Source organism: Puma concolor, chromosome C1 (genome assembly GCF_028749965.1).
Source record: "Puma concolor isolate L17-30 chromosome C1, mPumCon1.1.hap2, whole genome shotgun sequence".
In the NCBI taxonomy this organism is placed as follows: Eukaryota; Metazoa; Chordata; class Mammalia; order Carnivora; family Felidae; genus Puma; species Puma concolor.
Window position 1 is genome coordinate 20,952,089 of NC_141674.1, and position 15,928 is coordinate 20,968,016.

Genomic DNA, 15,928 nt, shown 5'->3' on the forward strand with positions numbered 1-15,928 from the left:
TCCTCCTTCTAACTGGGAGGGCGGCGCGGGTGGGGGGGGGCGGGGGCGTCGGGGGGCTTCTCCATCTTCCTCATATCCCCCCTCCCCCCTCCCCCGTGGGATACATCACAGACAACGGGGCGGGGGGATGGGGAAGCGGGGCGTGGGAAGCAGCTGTCCTTTAGTCGGAGCCTCCAGGTGTCAGGCCTGATCTGCACTTTCGACGTCGCGCCCCCACTGTGAGAGGCAGGAACGCAGGCCACTGCAGGGGTGAGGTGGCCGAGGCCCGCGGAGGGCTCCGGCCGGGTCCCCACGCCCCGCGGCCGAGCGGCTCCGCCCACAGGGGCCAGGCAGGGGGCAGGGCAGGGCTGCAGGGCGGAGCGGCGGCCACTCAGGAGGCGTCCAGCGAGCCGCGAGGACCATGGAGCCGGTGTCCCTGCAGGACTTCGTTTGCGCCCTGGACCCCGCCTCCCTCCCGCGTGTGCTGCGAGTCTGCTCGGGGGTCTACTTCCAGAGTGAGTGAGGGGCCGTTACCCCTCCGGCCCCCGCCCCCGCCGCTGCCCGGCTCTCGCTGGGTGTGGGGCAGGGGCGCCGCGCCGGGCGGCAGAAACCCGGGGAACCCAGCCACGCTGCCACTGCCCAAGTCCAAGTGTACCCAACCTCTCCGGGCCTCGGTTTTTGCTTTCGTGGAACGGGGGGGCGCTGACTGCCCCGCAGGGTGATGAGAAGTCACCGGCCTTACACACCTTACACACTCGGGTGGGTGGAACCGAGCCAGGCGGGGGGGGGGGGGGGGGGGGGGGGAGGGGGGGGGGAGGGGGGGGGAGGGTGGAACCGCGGTGCGCACCGGCGGAGGTCTGGCGGTGGGGAAGCCGAAAGTCAGGGCTCGAACCGGGTCAGGCCTCCCGCGCATCCTCCCACTCCCCCTCGACGCCCGTCTACGCGCCTCCGTTCAGTCCCTCCAGCCCACCTTGGCCCTCGGCTTTGCAGCCTGATCTGATCAGCAATTCAGTTCTCGGCTTGAATGGCTGCTCCCCCCCCCCCCCGCCCCGGCAGCCTCCCCCCGCTCTCTGCTCCTCGCGGAACTTGCACACGTGCCCACCTGGTTCCCAGGGATGGGTGCACCGCGGGGGCTCAGTCACTAGTGACAGCCGAAGGAGCGAGAGGGGCGGGGTTGATTGGCGGCGGAGGGGAGAGGCAGCTGCTCCGAGGTGGTGGGGGGAGCCACAGGCAGAGTGGGGGCAGCGGAGGTGCAGGGAGAGGGAACTTGGCGACTGGTTGGGGGGGGGTCCTTCCTTAGAAAGCAAACTAGTGCAAGGGTGCCTGGCCACATCTGTTCCCTCTTTCTGATCCCCTGCGCGGCACAGCAGCTCCCAGTGAAGTGTTCCGAGGCCACCCCGGGGGAGGGCAGCACCCGCCGCCACACCCTGGTCCCCTTGGGAATCTGGCAGATGCGGGTTCAGACGCCGACTGGCCTCCTCTGGGGGCTCCCTGCCGGCGCCTCCCGCTGTTTGCGCTCCTCCCGATGTCCCCTGACCACGGGCGTGTCGCAAAGCCTGTTTCCTCATCCTGCCCGACCTGGGCGCGCGGGGAAGTGGCGGAAGTCCGGGTGACAGAAGAACCAGGGAGGAGGCCAGGTGGCGGGAGGAAAAAAAAAAAAAGCTGTTTTTTAATGTTTATTTATTTTTGAGAGACAGAACGTGAGTGGGGGGGGGGGGGGACAGAGAGAGAGGGAGACACAGAATCCAAAGCAGGCTCCAGGCTCCCAGCTATCAACACAGAGCCCTAGAGGGGCGGAAGAACTCACAGACAGGGAGATCATGACTTGAGCCAAAGTCCGCTGCTCAACCAACCCAGCCACCCAGGTGCCCACGAAGGGCAGGGAGGGGGGTGGGGGGAGAAGCAGGGCTCATCTGAAGTGCGGCTTGTGTTTTCACTGAGGCGGGATTCAAAGTCACGAATGGTGAGATCGTGACCTGAGCCAAAGTCAGATGCTTAACCTACTGAGCCACCCAGACACCCGTAAACTTTTTTTTTAATGTTGATTTATTGGAGAGAGTTGGGGGGGGTGCGCAGAGGATTCCAAGCAGGTTGCACGCTGACAGCAGAGAGTCTGATGCGGGGCTTGAACTCATGGGCCGTGAGATCATGACCTAAGTTGAAATGGGCCGCTTAACCACTGAGCCACCTAGGCACCCCTCTCCTGTGCTTCCTTTAAAAACAACTCATCTGAAGAAGAAAGCACCAGCGTGGCTGTTAGCCGTGTGTGTGTGTGTGTGTGTGTGTGTGTGTGTGTGTGACCTCCAGGCAGTCACTGAACTTCTGGGGTCTGACTTTGTAGCTGTACCGTAGGGAATTAGGACTTCCTGGGTTAGTTCCTTGCTCAAGACTTCAACACGGGCTTAGAGGCTGGGGCTGTGCCGGCTGCAGCGACCCTGAGATGGGTCAGTCCTGCCTTGCCTGTGAGCTCAGTTTAGGAGGCATGGGGAGGTGGAGAAGGCCAGAGAAGAGTGCCGCGGAGGGGTGCACCCAGCACTAAAAGAAGGCAAAGGTAGGGTTCGTGCTGCCTGAGTACCGCCAAAGCAGTGGCCCTTCGGTAGGGAAAGACAGGGAAGGCCGCCCCGGGCAGCTGGAACATGTACAGACCTGTGGCAGAGCAGAGCCTGTTGGAGAACAGGGCACAACCCACCCAGCACTGGGCCCTTACTGCACCGGGACACTGAGTCAGTTTCTCCACAGGCTCCATCTACGAGATCTCTGGGAATGAGTGCTGCCTCTCCACAGGGGACCTGATCAAGGTCACCCAGGTTTGCCTCCAGAGGGTGGTCTGTGAGAACCCAGGAACCGGCCAGACCATTGAAATCGCCCCCACCTTCCGCGGTAAGGCAGCTCTCCGCCACCCCCCTCCCACCCCCAGGGCACTGGCCCCTCCGGGCACACCCGTGGGCTCACCGACCCCAGCTTGCACTCCTGCCTCTCTAGTTTGGCACATGTGCTCCCACATCCCCCACTACCCTGCCCCGAGGCCTGGGATGTCCTCCAAGTGGTCCCACAATGCCCTTAGCCCGGCGTGGCTGCATCCTCTCCACACCCATCTCTCTGATCACATCTGCCTCTCGGCTGGGACTTTCTTTGTTCCAGGTCTTTGTCCATGTGCTTGTCCCTGTGTTGGCTCATTCACTCACCAGACATTTACTGACACTTGTGTGCCATGCCCTGTGCTAGGGGCTGGGGCGTGGGGCTCTGGATGGACCGAGTGTAGCCTTCTGCAGCCTGGAGCTTCCAGGATGGCAGTGAGAGGAGGGGGACAGTGGAAGCAGACACCAGTTCACAGAGGGCTCCTGGCAGAAGTAGCCTGCCTCAGGGGTCTGTGCAGGCTTCCTGGAGGAGGTGGCTCCCGAGTTGGAGGAAGGATCCCTGGAGGGAGTAACTATAGGGAGTAGCAAGTGTGTATCTGGTTACTACGTAGCCTGGTTGCTGCAGGAGGCGTGTGGCACAGTGGACCACGGCCGGACTGGGCGCTGAAACTAACAGCCTGGATGGGAATCCCATCTCTGCTGGCAAATAGCTGTGGTCTTGGCCAGTTCTTGGGACCTCTCTGTGCCTCAGATTACTCCTCTCTAACAGGGTAATCAGACTTGACGTGAGGATTCAGAGTTGCCATGCAGGAAGTACTCAGCACAGGGCGTGGCCCAGAGCTGTACCTTAACGCATATTACTATATATGTATGTGTATATATATATTTTCCTGAACCATGAGAGTGAAATACAGACATGATAACCCTTTACATCTAAATATTACTGGATGGGAGAGAGGGGAAAGTGGGTGATGGGCATGGAGGAGGGCACCTGTTGGGATGAGCACTGGGTGTTGTATGGAAACCAATTTGACAATAAATTTCATATTAAAAAAATAAAAAAAATATATTACTCCTAATATTTACTGATATTACTCCTAAGTACAAGGACATTTGTTCACAAAACTATAGTTCAATGATCAAATTCAATAAATTTAATATTGATATAATACTACTGTCTAACCTACTCTATTCAAATTTCACCAAAAGCCCCTAATGTCCTTTATAGTGTTTCCCCTTGATCCAGAAGCCAAACACAGATCACATACTGATTTATTTAAAAAATATTTTTTTAAGTGTTTATTTTTGAGAGAGAGAAAGAGACACAGAGTGTGAGCAGGGGAGGGGCAGAGAGAGAGGGAGACACAGAATCTGAAGCAGGCTCCAGGCTCTGAGCGGTCAGCACAGAGCCCAGCGCAGGTCTCGAACTCATGAGCTGTGAGCTGAAGTCGGACGCTTAATAGACTGAGCCACCCAGGAGTCCCACATACTGATTTCTTAATCTCCTTCAGGCTGGAACAATTTTTCTTCTTCTTCTTCTTCTTCTTCTTCTTCTTCTTCTTCTTTTTTTTTTTTTTTTTGAATATTTATTTTTGAGAGTGAGAGAGTGAGTGAGCAGGGGAGGGGCAAAGAGAGAGAGGGGGACTGAGGTTCTGAAACAGGCTCTGTGCTGACAGCAGACAGCCTGACGCAGGGCTTGAACTCACGAACTGGAGATCGTGACCTGAACCAAAGTCAGACACAACCGACTGAGCCACCCAGGTGCCCTCAGGCTGGAACAATTCTTCAGCGTCTATCTCAACATCAACAGTTTTGAAGAATCTGGATCAGTACCTATGCAGAATGTCCTGCAGTCCGGGTTTGTGTGATGTTGCACTGATTCAATTTGTGTTGGGTGTTTTAGGCAGGAAAACTCTGGAAATGATGTTATGTCTGGATGTGGGGTGTTCTGGGCCGGTCCGGTGGCAGGAGAGTGGATGGGGTCCGGGGAAGGAGTAGATGGGGAAAGACAGTCGGGTCACTAGAATTGGCAGACAAGATGTGAGGTGAAGAAGGGTGGTCAGAGGTCGTTTGGCCAGTAGCTCCTGGGTTTCTACTTTGGGAGAAAGGGACAGTGTCACTGCTGCAGCATGGGGTGACAGGTGGTGGACGTAGGGGACTGGAGCAGTGGTGAGGAATATGGAAGCAAAGTTGGCAAAGTTAGAGGCAGGTACGATTCAGGAGGTGGACAATTGTGGCCGTTGTCCTTGTCTTTTGAGAAACACATTCCTGTTCTGTCTCTGGTGCCAATCCCTCCGAGTTCTTGCCTGTCTGTGTAAGAAGGAACTGTCCCCATCTCTACCCTTCACTGTCCCTTCATACATGGCCAGTTGCTGCCTCTTGTCCCTCACCCTGCAGCCTGGATGTCCAGATGCTTGGTGCTTGTGTTCAGGGGACTCTGACTGGGTTCTCTGGGGCAGACCGGGGCCTGGTGTGTGTGGCCCTGCGCCCATCAAAGGCCTGTCCCACCTTGACACCCTCTGCTGTGCCCCACAGGCCACTTCAGCCCCCTCACCGGCCCCCAGAGCTACGGAACCCTGAACGAGCTGCTGTCTGCTGCAACCCAGCACTCCAAGAAGCTGCCCATTTGCTTCATGTCGACCCACAGAATCACCACAGAGGCCAGGGTGGTGCCTGAGGACCAGCCCCTCCTGCTTGAGGCTGTGGAAATACACCACGGGGCCAACTACGCCCGCTGTGTGCTAGACACTGAAGCCCAGCAGTTCGTTCTGCACCTGCCCCTGTCCCAGAAGGGGCCCTTCTGGGAGTGGGAGCCCGGTGCCCCTCGGCCCCTGCTCCAGGCTCTGCAGGACTCAGCCCTGAAGGATCTCCTCTTCACCTGCCCCACCCTCCCCTGGCACTCCCTGATCCTGAGGCCCCAGTATGAGGTCCAAGCCGTCATGCACAGTGAGTTGCCCGGGCAGCTGGGGGGAGGCCTGGTGGGGCGAGAGAGGGGGCCCTGGGAAGCTGCTCAGATGGGACGTGCCCCACTTCCCTGATGCCTGTGGTTGGCTAGGGATTTCCCCAGGTGGCTTGCCCAGAACATACAATATAAAAGAATGAAGATTCCCAAACAGTGGGAAGTTAGGTGTAAAAGGAGACAGGAAGATGAAGGAAATTCAGAGTGAGGTCCCACTCTTCTTACTTTTATAAAATTCGGCAAAAGTTGGACTGTGAGTTTGCCAGCAACTAGGACAAAGCAACAGTGTTACAGAGTGAAACCTGGACCATTTGTTCAGGAGACCCAGATTTTCCTGCCACTGGGGAGAATAGGATTGTTCCTGAAGGCCCTTCTGTCCGGGAGATAAGGGCACTGGGTGAATCCCCAGCTGTTTCATAGGCTATTTTGCAGGACAGGCTGGAGGCAGGTGCAGCGCGGGGCTGGTGAAGCAGAGGCAGAATCTGGCCAGGTCTGCCAGAGCGGAGGCCGAGCTGGAGCAGAGGGGGAAGGGGTGCCCTGGGGCCTCTTCCCTGGAGGACAGAGTCTGAGGTCACCTAGGGAGCAGTTGGTCAGGGTTGCTGGTGCACTACAGAGCCAAGTGGGGATTCTTTATTTTGATTTTTTAAAAATCTTTGAAAACTACTTTATTAGGGGAGAATGTACGAGGAGGGGGTAATGTAACAAACCTCCTTGACCCCATCACCTGACGTCACAACTATCAACTTATGACCCATTTCTCCCATTTCATCTCTCTCCACCACACACCTGATTATTTCAAAACAAACCCCATGAATTCTATTTCTTTTTTTTAATCTTAATTTTTTTTTCATGTTTATTTACTTATTTTGCGAGAGAGAGAGACAGAGCACAAGCAGGGAAGGGACAGAGAATCCTTAGTAGGCTCTGCGTGTTGTCAGTGCAAAGCCAACATGGGGCTTGATCTCACGACCCTGGAAATCATGACCTGAGCCGCTTAACCGACTGAGCTACCCAGGCGCCCCTCCTGTCATTTCTTTTATAAATACTTCAGTGTGTCTCTTTTATTTTTTTAATTTTTATATATTTTTATGTTTATTTTTTTTACTTTATTAAAAAATTTTTTTATTGTTTTTATTTATTTTTGAGACAGAGACAGAGCATGAGCAGGGGAGAGGCAGAGAAAGAGAGGGAGACACAGAATCTGAACCAGGCTCCAGGCTCCAAGCTGTCAGCACAGAACCTGATGCGGGGCTCGAACTCATGGAGTGCGAGATCATGACCTGAGCCGAAGTCGGATGCCCAACCGACTGAGCCACCCAGGCGCCCCTTAAGTTTATTTATTTTTGACAGAGAGAGAGAGAAAGAAAAAGCATGAGTGGGGGAGGGGCACAGAGAGGGAGACAGAATCTGAAGCAGGCTCCAGGCTCTGAGCTGTCAGCACAGAGCCTGAGGTGGGGCTCAACTCAGGGACCGGACCGGGAGATCATGACCAGAGCCGAAGTCAGACGCTCAACCGACTGAGCCACCCAGGCACCCCCCGTGTGTCTCTTTTAAAAATAATTTTTTTAAACAAATAATACCATCATCACACTAAAAAAGTTCACAATAACTCCTAATACCACTACTTGGTGTTTGAATTTCCTCTACTGTCTCATATGTGTATATATTTTTTTACCATTTCTTCACAACGGGATCCAGAGAAGATTTGCAACCTTGCTGTTGATTGTTAGCTCTTTTAAATCTCTATTAATCTATAGGGTCACCTTTCTTATTTTTCTTATAATTTATCTGTTGACAGGAGTAAGCCCTTTGTCCTGTAGCGTAGCTCACATTTTAGATTTTGTTGCCAGGATCCTTGTGATGGTGCCAGGATGCTTCTCTGTCTCCTGTATTTCCTGTCGTGTTGAGCCCTTGGCCGCCCCAGGTTCGATGGCCTGCCGGGAGGCCTCATGGCACTTGACATATAGTTGTACTCACAGCCATGGTCTATTATAGTGAAAGGACACAGAGTCCTGTCCCGGTGGAGTCACACAGGACACGCTGAATCCCTTCAGCACTGAATTGTGACGACACATGTACAGCACTGTCTACCAGGGCAGGTCATCAGACTCGAGGCCCAAGGTTTTTATCGGGGGCTGGTCACATAGGTACCCCCTGCTCAGCACGTACCAAAATTCTAGACTTCCAGATAGAAAACAGATGCTCAGCATAACAGGTTGTACAGTCTGAGGACAGGAAACCACCCTCCCCAGTTAGAGGATGGTGCGAACACTTGCTAAATAAACCATGTTCCCAGACGCCAGCCAACGACCAACCTTGCAGGCAGGCTTTTCTAGGGATAGAAGCCTCAGGCCAGCTGTTGGCTCTTTTCTGCACAGCTGTAAACAGGCACTTAGAGTCTTGACCAGACACAGGAGGCAGGTTCTCATTGCTGTGGGGCAAGGAGTCCCCACCTGGCTCTGTGTCACCAACCAAAGTTGCACCACCGACCTTGCCGTGTGGTGTAGGTCAAATACAACAGAGGGGCCAGCGTTTGTGATGTGAGTGGCTGCCGCCGATGCCTGCCTAGGTCCATGACTTCCTGAGGAACTGCAATACTGATCTTAATCCTACTGTTCCTTCTTCATCTATTAGGAAACTGCTAGAAAGAGCTCCCACCCAACTCTTCAGTTAGTTTGTGCAATAGAGGCATTGTGTTTATGTACGTCGAGGTCCCAGGGCACCATTCTACCTCTGCCCTGGCCCACCTGGCCACGTTCTGCCTGTTTCACCAGCCCTGCTCTCCACGCCGCCTCCAGCCTGCATGGAGAACAACCTAAGAAATGGCCTATACTTTGTTTACTAGTTTGTAAAATGAGCTGGCTCCCTAGCATTCTTCAAGGATGATTATTCAGGTGTTTTGTTTTGTTTTGTTTTGTTTTTAAGTCATCATTATGAACTCACGGACGAAAATGTTCAGGGTTCCAACCCCTTGGAATTATTCACAGATGCTCACATTATCTCGGCTTTGGCCCGCGAGAGCCTTTGTAGTTTGGCTCCTGGATCCTTTTGACACACACCTGCATCGTCTCAAATTGGTTTTTCTTGCTTTCTCGTATAAGATGCTCCGGACTCTTGCACATTTCCTCTCCAGGAAGTTCTCTCTTTCCCAGGGAGCCCTGGAATATTGTGGGAAATGACAGTAAATTAGCTCGACTGGCACAGAGCAAAAAAACTCCCGACACCGTGACCTGAGGCAAGTCACCGCCTAAGCTTCAGTGTCACCGTCTGGAAGACAAGAATATTCCCTCCTCCGTCTTCCACGCGGTGCGGCTCAGACACAGGGGATGAGCCAGTTTCCCGACTCTTAGAGGGCACCCCTTGAGTTTGTAAACCTGGTGCTAATCAATGCCCAGGGAGTAAACAAGTTGCCAAGGTCATTAACTGGCATTTAAACTTTAAAAAATGCAATTAAAATTTAAAAAGTGGCTGAACTCATTGGCTATTCGATGCTACTGATGAATTATCAAATAATTATCATCTAGATGTGGTAGTGGCATGGTGGTTTTTAGCTTTACCTCTTCTTTTGGAGATACACACTGAAAGGTCATAGATGGCATGATGTGATTATTCTGATTCAAAATAATCTAGTGGAGGGGAATAGATAGGGTGTGAATGAAAGAAGATGGGCTGTGAATTAAATATTGATGCCGGGCGATGGGGGGTTCACTATACTATTCTACTTTTACAAATGTGTAAAAATTTCTATGATAGCTTTTGAAAAGAGATTGAAAGAAAAGAGTGAGCAAGGAATCAAATACCACAGAAAAGAACAGGAAAGAGGTCAGCCAGCCCAGACATTTTGCTGGGGGTGGAGGGGCACCACTGGGCTGGTGTGTGAAGCACCCCTGAGCTGAAATTGCCCTTTCCACAGTGCGCAGAACCATTGTCAAGATCCCCTCCACCCTGGAGGTCGACGTGGAAGACGTCACAGCCTCCTCTCAACACATCCACTTCATCCAACCGCTGCTGCTGAGTGAGGCCCTGGCCCGGGGGGGGCCCTTCCCTCTGACCACAGAGATCCTGGAAGTTCCAGAGGGGCCCCCTATCTTCCTCAGCCCGTGGGTAGCGTCCCTACAGAAAGGCCAGAGGCTCTGCATCCATGGCCTGGCCTCACCGCCCTGGCGGGTCCTGGTCTCGACTAAGGGCCGGAAGGCGCCCAGACACTTCATGGTCTCTGGGGCTTACCAGGGCAAGCTGCGGCGGCGGCCAAGAGAGTTCCCCACGGCCTATGACCTCCTGGGTGCTCTCCGGCCAGGCCAGCCGCTCAGGGTAGTGGCCACAAAGGACTATGAGGGCGATGGGGTAGAGAGCCCTGGGTTCACTTCCCTGGCTGTGGGTGACAGGCTGGAGGTGTTGAGGTCTGGCCAGGCCCATGGCGCTGAAGGCAGAGACATAGATGTCTTGGTGTGTCAACGGCTGAGCGACCAGGCTGGGGAGGAGGAGGAAGACTATGAACAGATAGATGAAGACCAGATTCTGCTGCCCCTCTACTGCTCCAGTAGCTTCGTGGAGGAAATGAATGATGGCCGGCGCTACAGCCTGGAAGATCTGACTACCCAGTTTTCACTGCCCTGTGAAGTCAAGGTGGTAGTCAAGGACAGCAGCCACCCTGCTGACCCTCTGCCCTCCTTCCCGGGCCTGCGGCTGGAGGACAAAATCATGGAACCCTTCTTGGTGGTCAGCCTTGACTCCAACCCTGCGATGTGCTTCGAGATCCCTCCCCGGTGGCTGGACCTGACTGTTGTGGAGGCTAAGGGCCGGCCGGGCCGGCCAGCCAGGCCTCTTCCTATAGCCACAGTGCAGGAGCTGGCAGATGCCTTCTACTATAGCCTTCGGAGGTTACCAGCCTTTGAGAGCCAACTCCCACCACCAAGACCCCCCAAAAGTGAGGGCCTCCGCGGGCAGAAGAAACAAACCAGCAAGGGAAAAGGCAGCCAGGTACCAATATACCAATATACCAAGGAGGGGGGCACCTGTCGGGATCATTGCAGGTCTTGCCATGTTTGTCCAGCGTCACGTTTCTTTCAACTGTACAGAACTTGCAGTTTATATATACACTTACACGTTTTGTGGCTATTATTCGATCCTGACAATCCGGTGCTGGTGGGATTATCTGTATTCGGCAGGTTAAGAAATTGAGGACTCAGAGACCCCGAGACCTGCCCAAAGTCCCAGTTAAAAAGTGGGAGGCCTAAACTGGAGCAGGAGCGTCCTGCCCCCAGGTTCACTGTGCTTCCCCTGCCGTCCCCTGGTCAGGCGTCATCATCCACCACCTAAGCGGTGTCAGCAACCTTTCCCACCCCTCCCCACAGCTGTCAGAATGGCCCCCCCACGCCCTTCCCCGGTCACCGACGGGCCTCTGCTCCCTCTCTTCTGAAACCTTCAGTGGTTCCCTATTTCCAGAGGGTAATGCCAACCCCTTAACATGGCATCCACGGTCCTTTATAAGCTGATTTCAACCTCGCCTTCCCAGGTCCATCTTCTCCCACCTTCTCTGGTCCACGGTCAGGCACAGAGATATTCCTGAGGCTTCTTCAGTAGGCCAGGATTCCTGCCTCAGCACTTTACTATTCCAGTCCTTTGGCTGGGAAATGTCCTTCCTCCTTTCGGTGGGCAAGGCTCAGCTCAGACTTCCTCTGGCAGCGACAGCCTTCCCTCTTCTGTATTCATACTGCGGGCTGTACACAGCGTGGGTGGGCGGGACCACACCTAGTTTTCACTTGGTTGGGAGAGGTCTGTGAGGGCTGGGACCTCACCCGCCGCCAGGCAGGCAGGCACTGCCAGTAAGTGTTGAACTGGTCCAAACGGAATCACAACGATGGGGAAGAACCAGGCACGGAAGCAGAAAGACCAAGTTTATGGCTCCGTTTACTCACTCTGTGGCTTGCACTCCTTCTCTGAGTATCCATTTTCTCACCAGGGAACCTGAGATACTATCACTCACAATGCTGGCTTCACAGCGGCTACCTGCCGGGTGTCTACTCGGTGGCAGACGCCATATTGCGCGTGACCCCAAATAGCTCTCATGACATCCCTCTGAGATGGGCACTGACCCCTCTTTCTACAGTTGAGAAGACAAGAGAGAGAGAGGTAAACTAGTTGACCTGAGATCACAACCTAGCAAATGGCAGGATGGGGTTTGACACTGGGTCTGGCCACCCAGCCCGAGCACCTAACTACGGTGCTGTGCTGATAACCGATGATCTGTATCAAAAGCACTTTATAGAGTGTAATAAGGTTACTGTCTTGGGACCTGGGGAGACTCCTATTTCGTACCGTGAGGGTAAGTGGTGGAGTAGCAGAGGAAGTTAGAAAGATGAATTCTGAGCAGTTTCGGCCCCACAAGAGGCTTGCATCTGTAGGGGAGGGAGGAGGGCAGTGGTTTTCTGTTGGAACAAAGAATGGGCTGGGGGGTCTGAAACACAGGCCTTGTTGACAGTGCTGGAAACCCCGCAGTACAAAGAACTGAGACCTCAGTCCCAGCCTTCGCCCCTGTTGGAAGCGAATTTGGGCCCGGTCCCTGCTCCCTGCCTTTGATCCTGCAACTTTTCTTTTCTGAGCATCAGTATACCCCACTGCTAACGAGGGGCCCTATACTGTTTGCTCTCCAAAGCACAGTGTGGTGGGAGGAGCACCAGCTTTAGAAGCCACGGACACGGTTCTGGGTCTGAACCTTGGCTCAGCTTGCAATCCTGAGGTCTGACATGGTACACTCTCTCTGAGCCTGTTTCCCTCATGTGTTCATGGGGAATTCAAACAGCTATTCAGAGGGTCACCTGAGGATAAATGAGCAGGTATGCCTATGGCATAAGGTAGGAGTCCCACAAAAGCCCTCTTCCTTCTGGGACCGCTCTCAGCTCTGGCACCTGTCCTGAGATTTTGTGCTTGTCCCCCCCTGCCCCCCACCCTTCAGCAGCAGATGTGAATCCTCTCTGTGGAGACACTCGGCGCACCCTATCTCTAGCCCCCAACCCTTCATCTCTCATCCTGGCCTGTCTCCTCTGCCTAAGAACAGTTCAGATATGCTAGCAGCAAAGACGCTTGGGGTCCCGAGAAGCCCTACCCTGAAAAGGAAGTCGAAGGGAGCAGAGGAAGTGACATTTGAAGGGAATTACATGTCATGGACCCTGCTGACTTCTGCTTTTTCTCCCACTTAGTCTTCTCAAGTCTTAGAACTGCAGCAATGCCCCCTGCTCCTCAAACCCAGGATGAAGACACTGCCACAGAGTGCCAAGAACAGCTCAGATACATACAGCAAGGTTTCTGCCCACAAGAAGGGCCTCAGGGCCACTAAGTCCAACACGAAGGCTCCAGGTGAGTCCCTGCCAGCTCCTGCTCAGCCATGTCCTTGCTTCTCCCCTCCCTACTCTGCTCCTCTGCTGCTGCTCTCACCTCTGCTGGTGTTGGCCTTCCCTGCTCCTGAGCAGGCCTTTCCGCAGTCCCAGCCGGACAGACAGGCTTCTAAGGGGTGGGCTGAGGCTGGGGGATCTCTACTGTCCCCGTCTCAGGGGCTCAAGTCCTGGCAAGGAAAATGAGTTCATCCTCAAACATACTACCCTCCCCAAGGCATGCAGGGGGAATATTTACACAGTATTCAGAAAGAATAAATTGTAGTTTCTGGTCTAGCAAGGACCTCAGAGCATCCACACCAACTCCTTCCCTGTCCGGTGCCCTAAAAGGGGGAAGGAACCCGCTTAAGGCCAAAGATCGTCACTGACTTGAACTCTTCTGCAGATGATGACGAACATGATTATGAAGAAGTACTTGAACAATTTCGGAATACCCTGTAGATGCCGGAGGAGCCCTGCTTCTTAACTGCTGCTTCTCAGGGAATCTGAGATACCAGCCAACCATTACAAGACCGTGGACGGGATCTCACTGAAATCAGACTACGGACGGCAAAGGACTCTGGGGGCCTGATCTGTAAAGGGATGGACGTTGTACCAGCTTCCCTCCGGTTCTAGGCTCCTGGCACCTTGCACTCCCTCAGCCTCAGAGTTTTGGTACCCAGAGGAGCCAACTGGGTTCTACTCATCCTGAGTCCCCAGCACCAGTCGTCTCACTGGTTGGTGCAGACAGTAATCCGAGAACACCAAACTGGGCGGCGGTGGCACAGTGTTTCCTGCCTCTTGGTAAAGGGGACTCAATCCTGACCACACCGCACCAAGAGCCTTTTGTTATGTTTGCCACCCCCTCGTTGTTGGCCCACTCCTTCTCCTCTTCCCCCACCCAATTCTAAGCCCCCGAGAGACCAGGACCCTCTCATCTCTGCAGTACACAGCACATGAGAGCTGCAGGTGACTATCCAAGATTTTTTCACTCGAAAACCATTGAATAAAAATGACATCTGGGCTCCTGGAAAAATGGTTAACAGGTATCATTTAGTTAAGTCGTGTGCCAGACCCTTTATAAACATGATCTAAATCCTTAACTCTCTAAGATAGACACCGGCCCGATTTTAAAGATCAGAATACAAGTTTGAGTGGTCAGGTGCTTTAGGAAGCAGACTAGTCATGAGCTGAGTTAGGACCCCAGCTCACCACCTATCAGCCATGACTATGAGCAAGTTATTTTAACCTCCCTAAGCTTCAGTTTCTTCATATGTAAAATGAAACTAATATAGTTTTCTACCTCACAAAATTGTTTTTTTTTAATTTTTTAACGTTTATTTATTTTTGAGACAGAGAGAGGGAGCACAAACAGGGGAGGGTCAGAGAAAGAGGAAGGCACAGAATCTGAAACAGGCTCCAGGCTCTGAGCTGTCAGCACAGAGCCTGACGTGGGGCTCGAACTCACGGACCGCGAGATCATGACCTGAGCCGAAGTCAGACGCTTAACCGACTGAGCCACCCAGGCGCCCCAATTGTTTTAAGGATTAAATGAGGTAATCTTGGTAAAGTTTTTTTGTTTTTTTTTTTAAGTTTATTTATTTTGAGAGAGAGAATCCCAAGCAGGCTCTGTGCTGATAGCACAGAGCCTGATGCAGGGCTCAAACCCATGAACCGTGAGATCATGACCTCGGCCAAAATCAAGAGTTGGTTGCTTAACTGACTGAGCGAGCTGGGTGCCCCTTGGTAAAGTATTTAGTGCAGTGCCTGGGACATAATAAATACTCAGTAAGAATGTTAATTATCCTTATTGTTGACCCAGATCACATAACTGTACCTGTCTCTAAAACCTATGTTCTTTTTTTAAATGTTTATTTATTTTGAAAGAGAGAGAGAGAGAGAGCGAAGAGAATGCATGAGCAGAAGAGGGACAGAGAGAATCCAAGCAGCCTCCATGCTGTCAGTACAGAGCCTGATGCAGGGCTCAAATTCACAAACCATGAGATCATGACCTGAGCCAAAACCAAGTCAGATGATTAACCAACTGAGCCATCCAGGCGCCCCTCTAAAACCTATGTTCTTTCCCTATTCCCACTGTCCCCTAATCACAGAATTCATCTCAGTGTTTGAAATATACTAAGCTCTTAGACTCTGGAGACAACGTGTACTGATCGGTTGGAGAGCCTCACCATCCAGTGTAACAGAGATAAGGGAACAAATACAAACCCGGCTCTATGCAGAGACCAACTCAGCTTCCTAGGTCAGTCTAGGCCTGTTCCGTGAGTTAAGACCACAGACCTCACTTCTGGAAGTGGTGGGGCTTTGGTTTCCTAGACTGATGCAGTCACAGAACTAAGCACCACGGACAGCAGGAGATAGGACACAGATAAAAAGGTGACCTGAGTCTCCAGCTGAGATGCGAGCTCCAAGAGTGTCAATATGCAGCCTGGATTCTAGGTACTGCACTTGAGTGTGTCCCTCCTGTGTCTGCTAACACTCCTTTGGGCTGTCCGGACCCACTGCACTTCCTATGGAAGCCTCTTGGCTTCCCCAGCATGGAGCTCTCCAGATGACTACCAAGCAGCTAATACAGGCTGGTGGGCCAGTTCCCATGCCTTCCTGCAGAGACCATCTAAACTACACGGGACCCTGAGGAAGAGTGTGCTCTGGGACAAACAATAAGCAAGAAAGTAAGAAAAAAAGTTCCTTCTTGGCACAGAACCCTTAGGACCAAGCCCACATGCAAAATTCACTTCCGTCTG

General features: G+C 53.2%; 1 protein-coding gene across 1 annotated transcript; it reads left to right on the top strand.

The window, feature by feature from the left end:
• Positions 1–208: 208 nt before the first annotated feature.
• On the top strand, positions 209–14,202 carry THEMIS2 (thymocyte selection associated family member 2). Its single transcript, XM_086716175.1, has 6 exons — positions 209–494; positions 2,719–2,859; positions 5,373–5,783; positions 9,710–10,776; positions 12,996–13,152; positions 13,573–14,202. The coding sequence occupies exons 1-6, from the start codon at positions 401–403 to the stop codon at positions 13,626–13,628; spliced, it is 1,926 nt and encodes a 641-aa protein (XP_086572301.1). The 5' UTR covers positions 209–400; the 3' UTR covers positions 13,629–14,202.
• The last annotated feature ends 1,726 nt before the right edge of the window (positions 14,203–15,928 follow it).

What these genes read in the sequence shown, in the direction of transcription:
- THEMIS2 (XM_086716175.1), top strand. Translation starts at nt 401, where the DNA reads ATGGAGCCGGTGTCCCTGCAGGACTTCGTTTGCGCCCTGGACCCCGCC. An exon ending in CTCGGGGGTCTACTTCCAGA is followed by an intron (nt 495 to 2,718) that starts GTGAGTGAGGGG and finishes GTTTCTCCACAG; the next exon opens with GCTCCATCTACGAGATCTCT. An exon ending in GTCCAACACGAAGGCTCCAG is followed by an intron (nt 13,153 to 13,572) that starts GTGAGTCCCTGC and finishes ACTCTTCTGCAG; the next exon opens with ATGATGACGAACATGATTAT.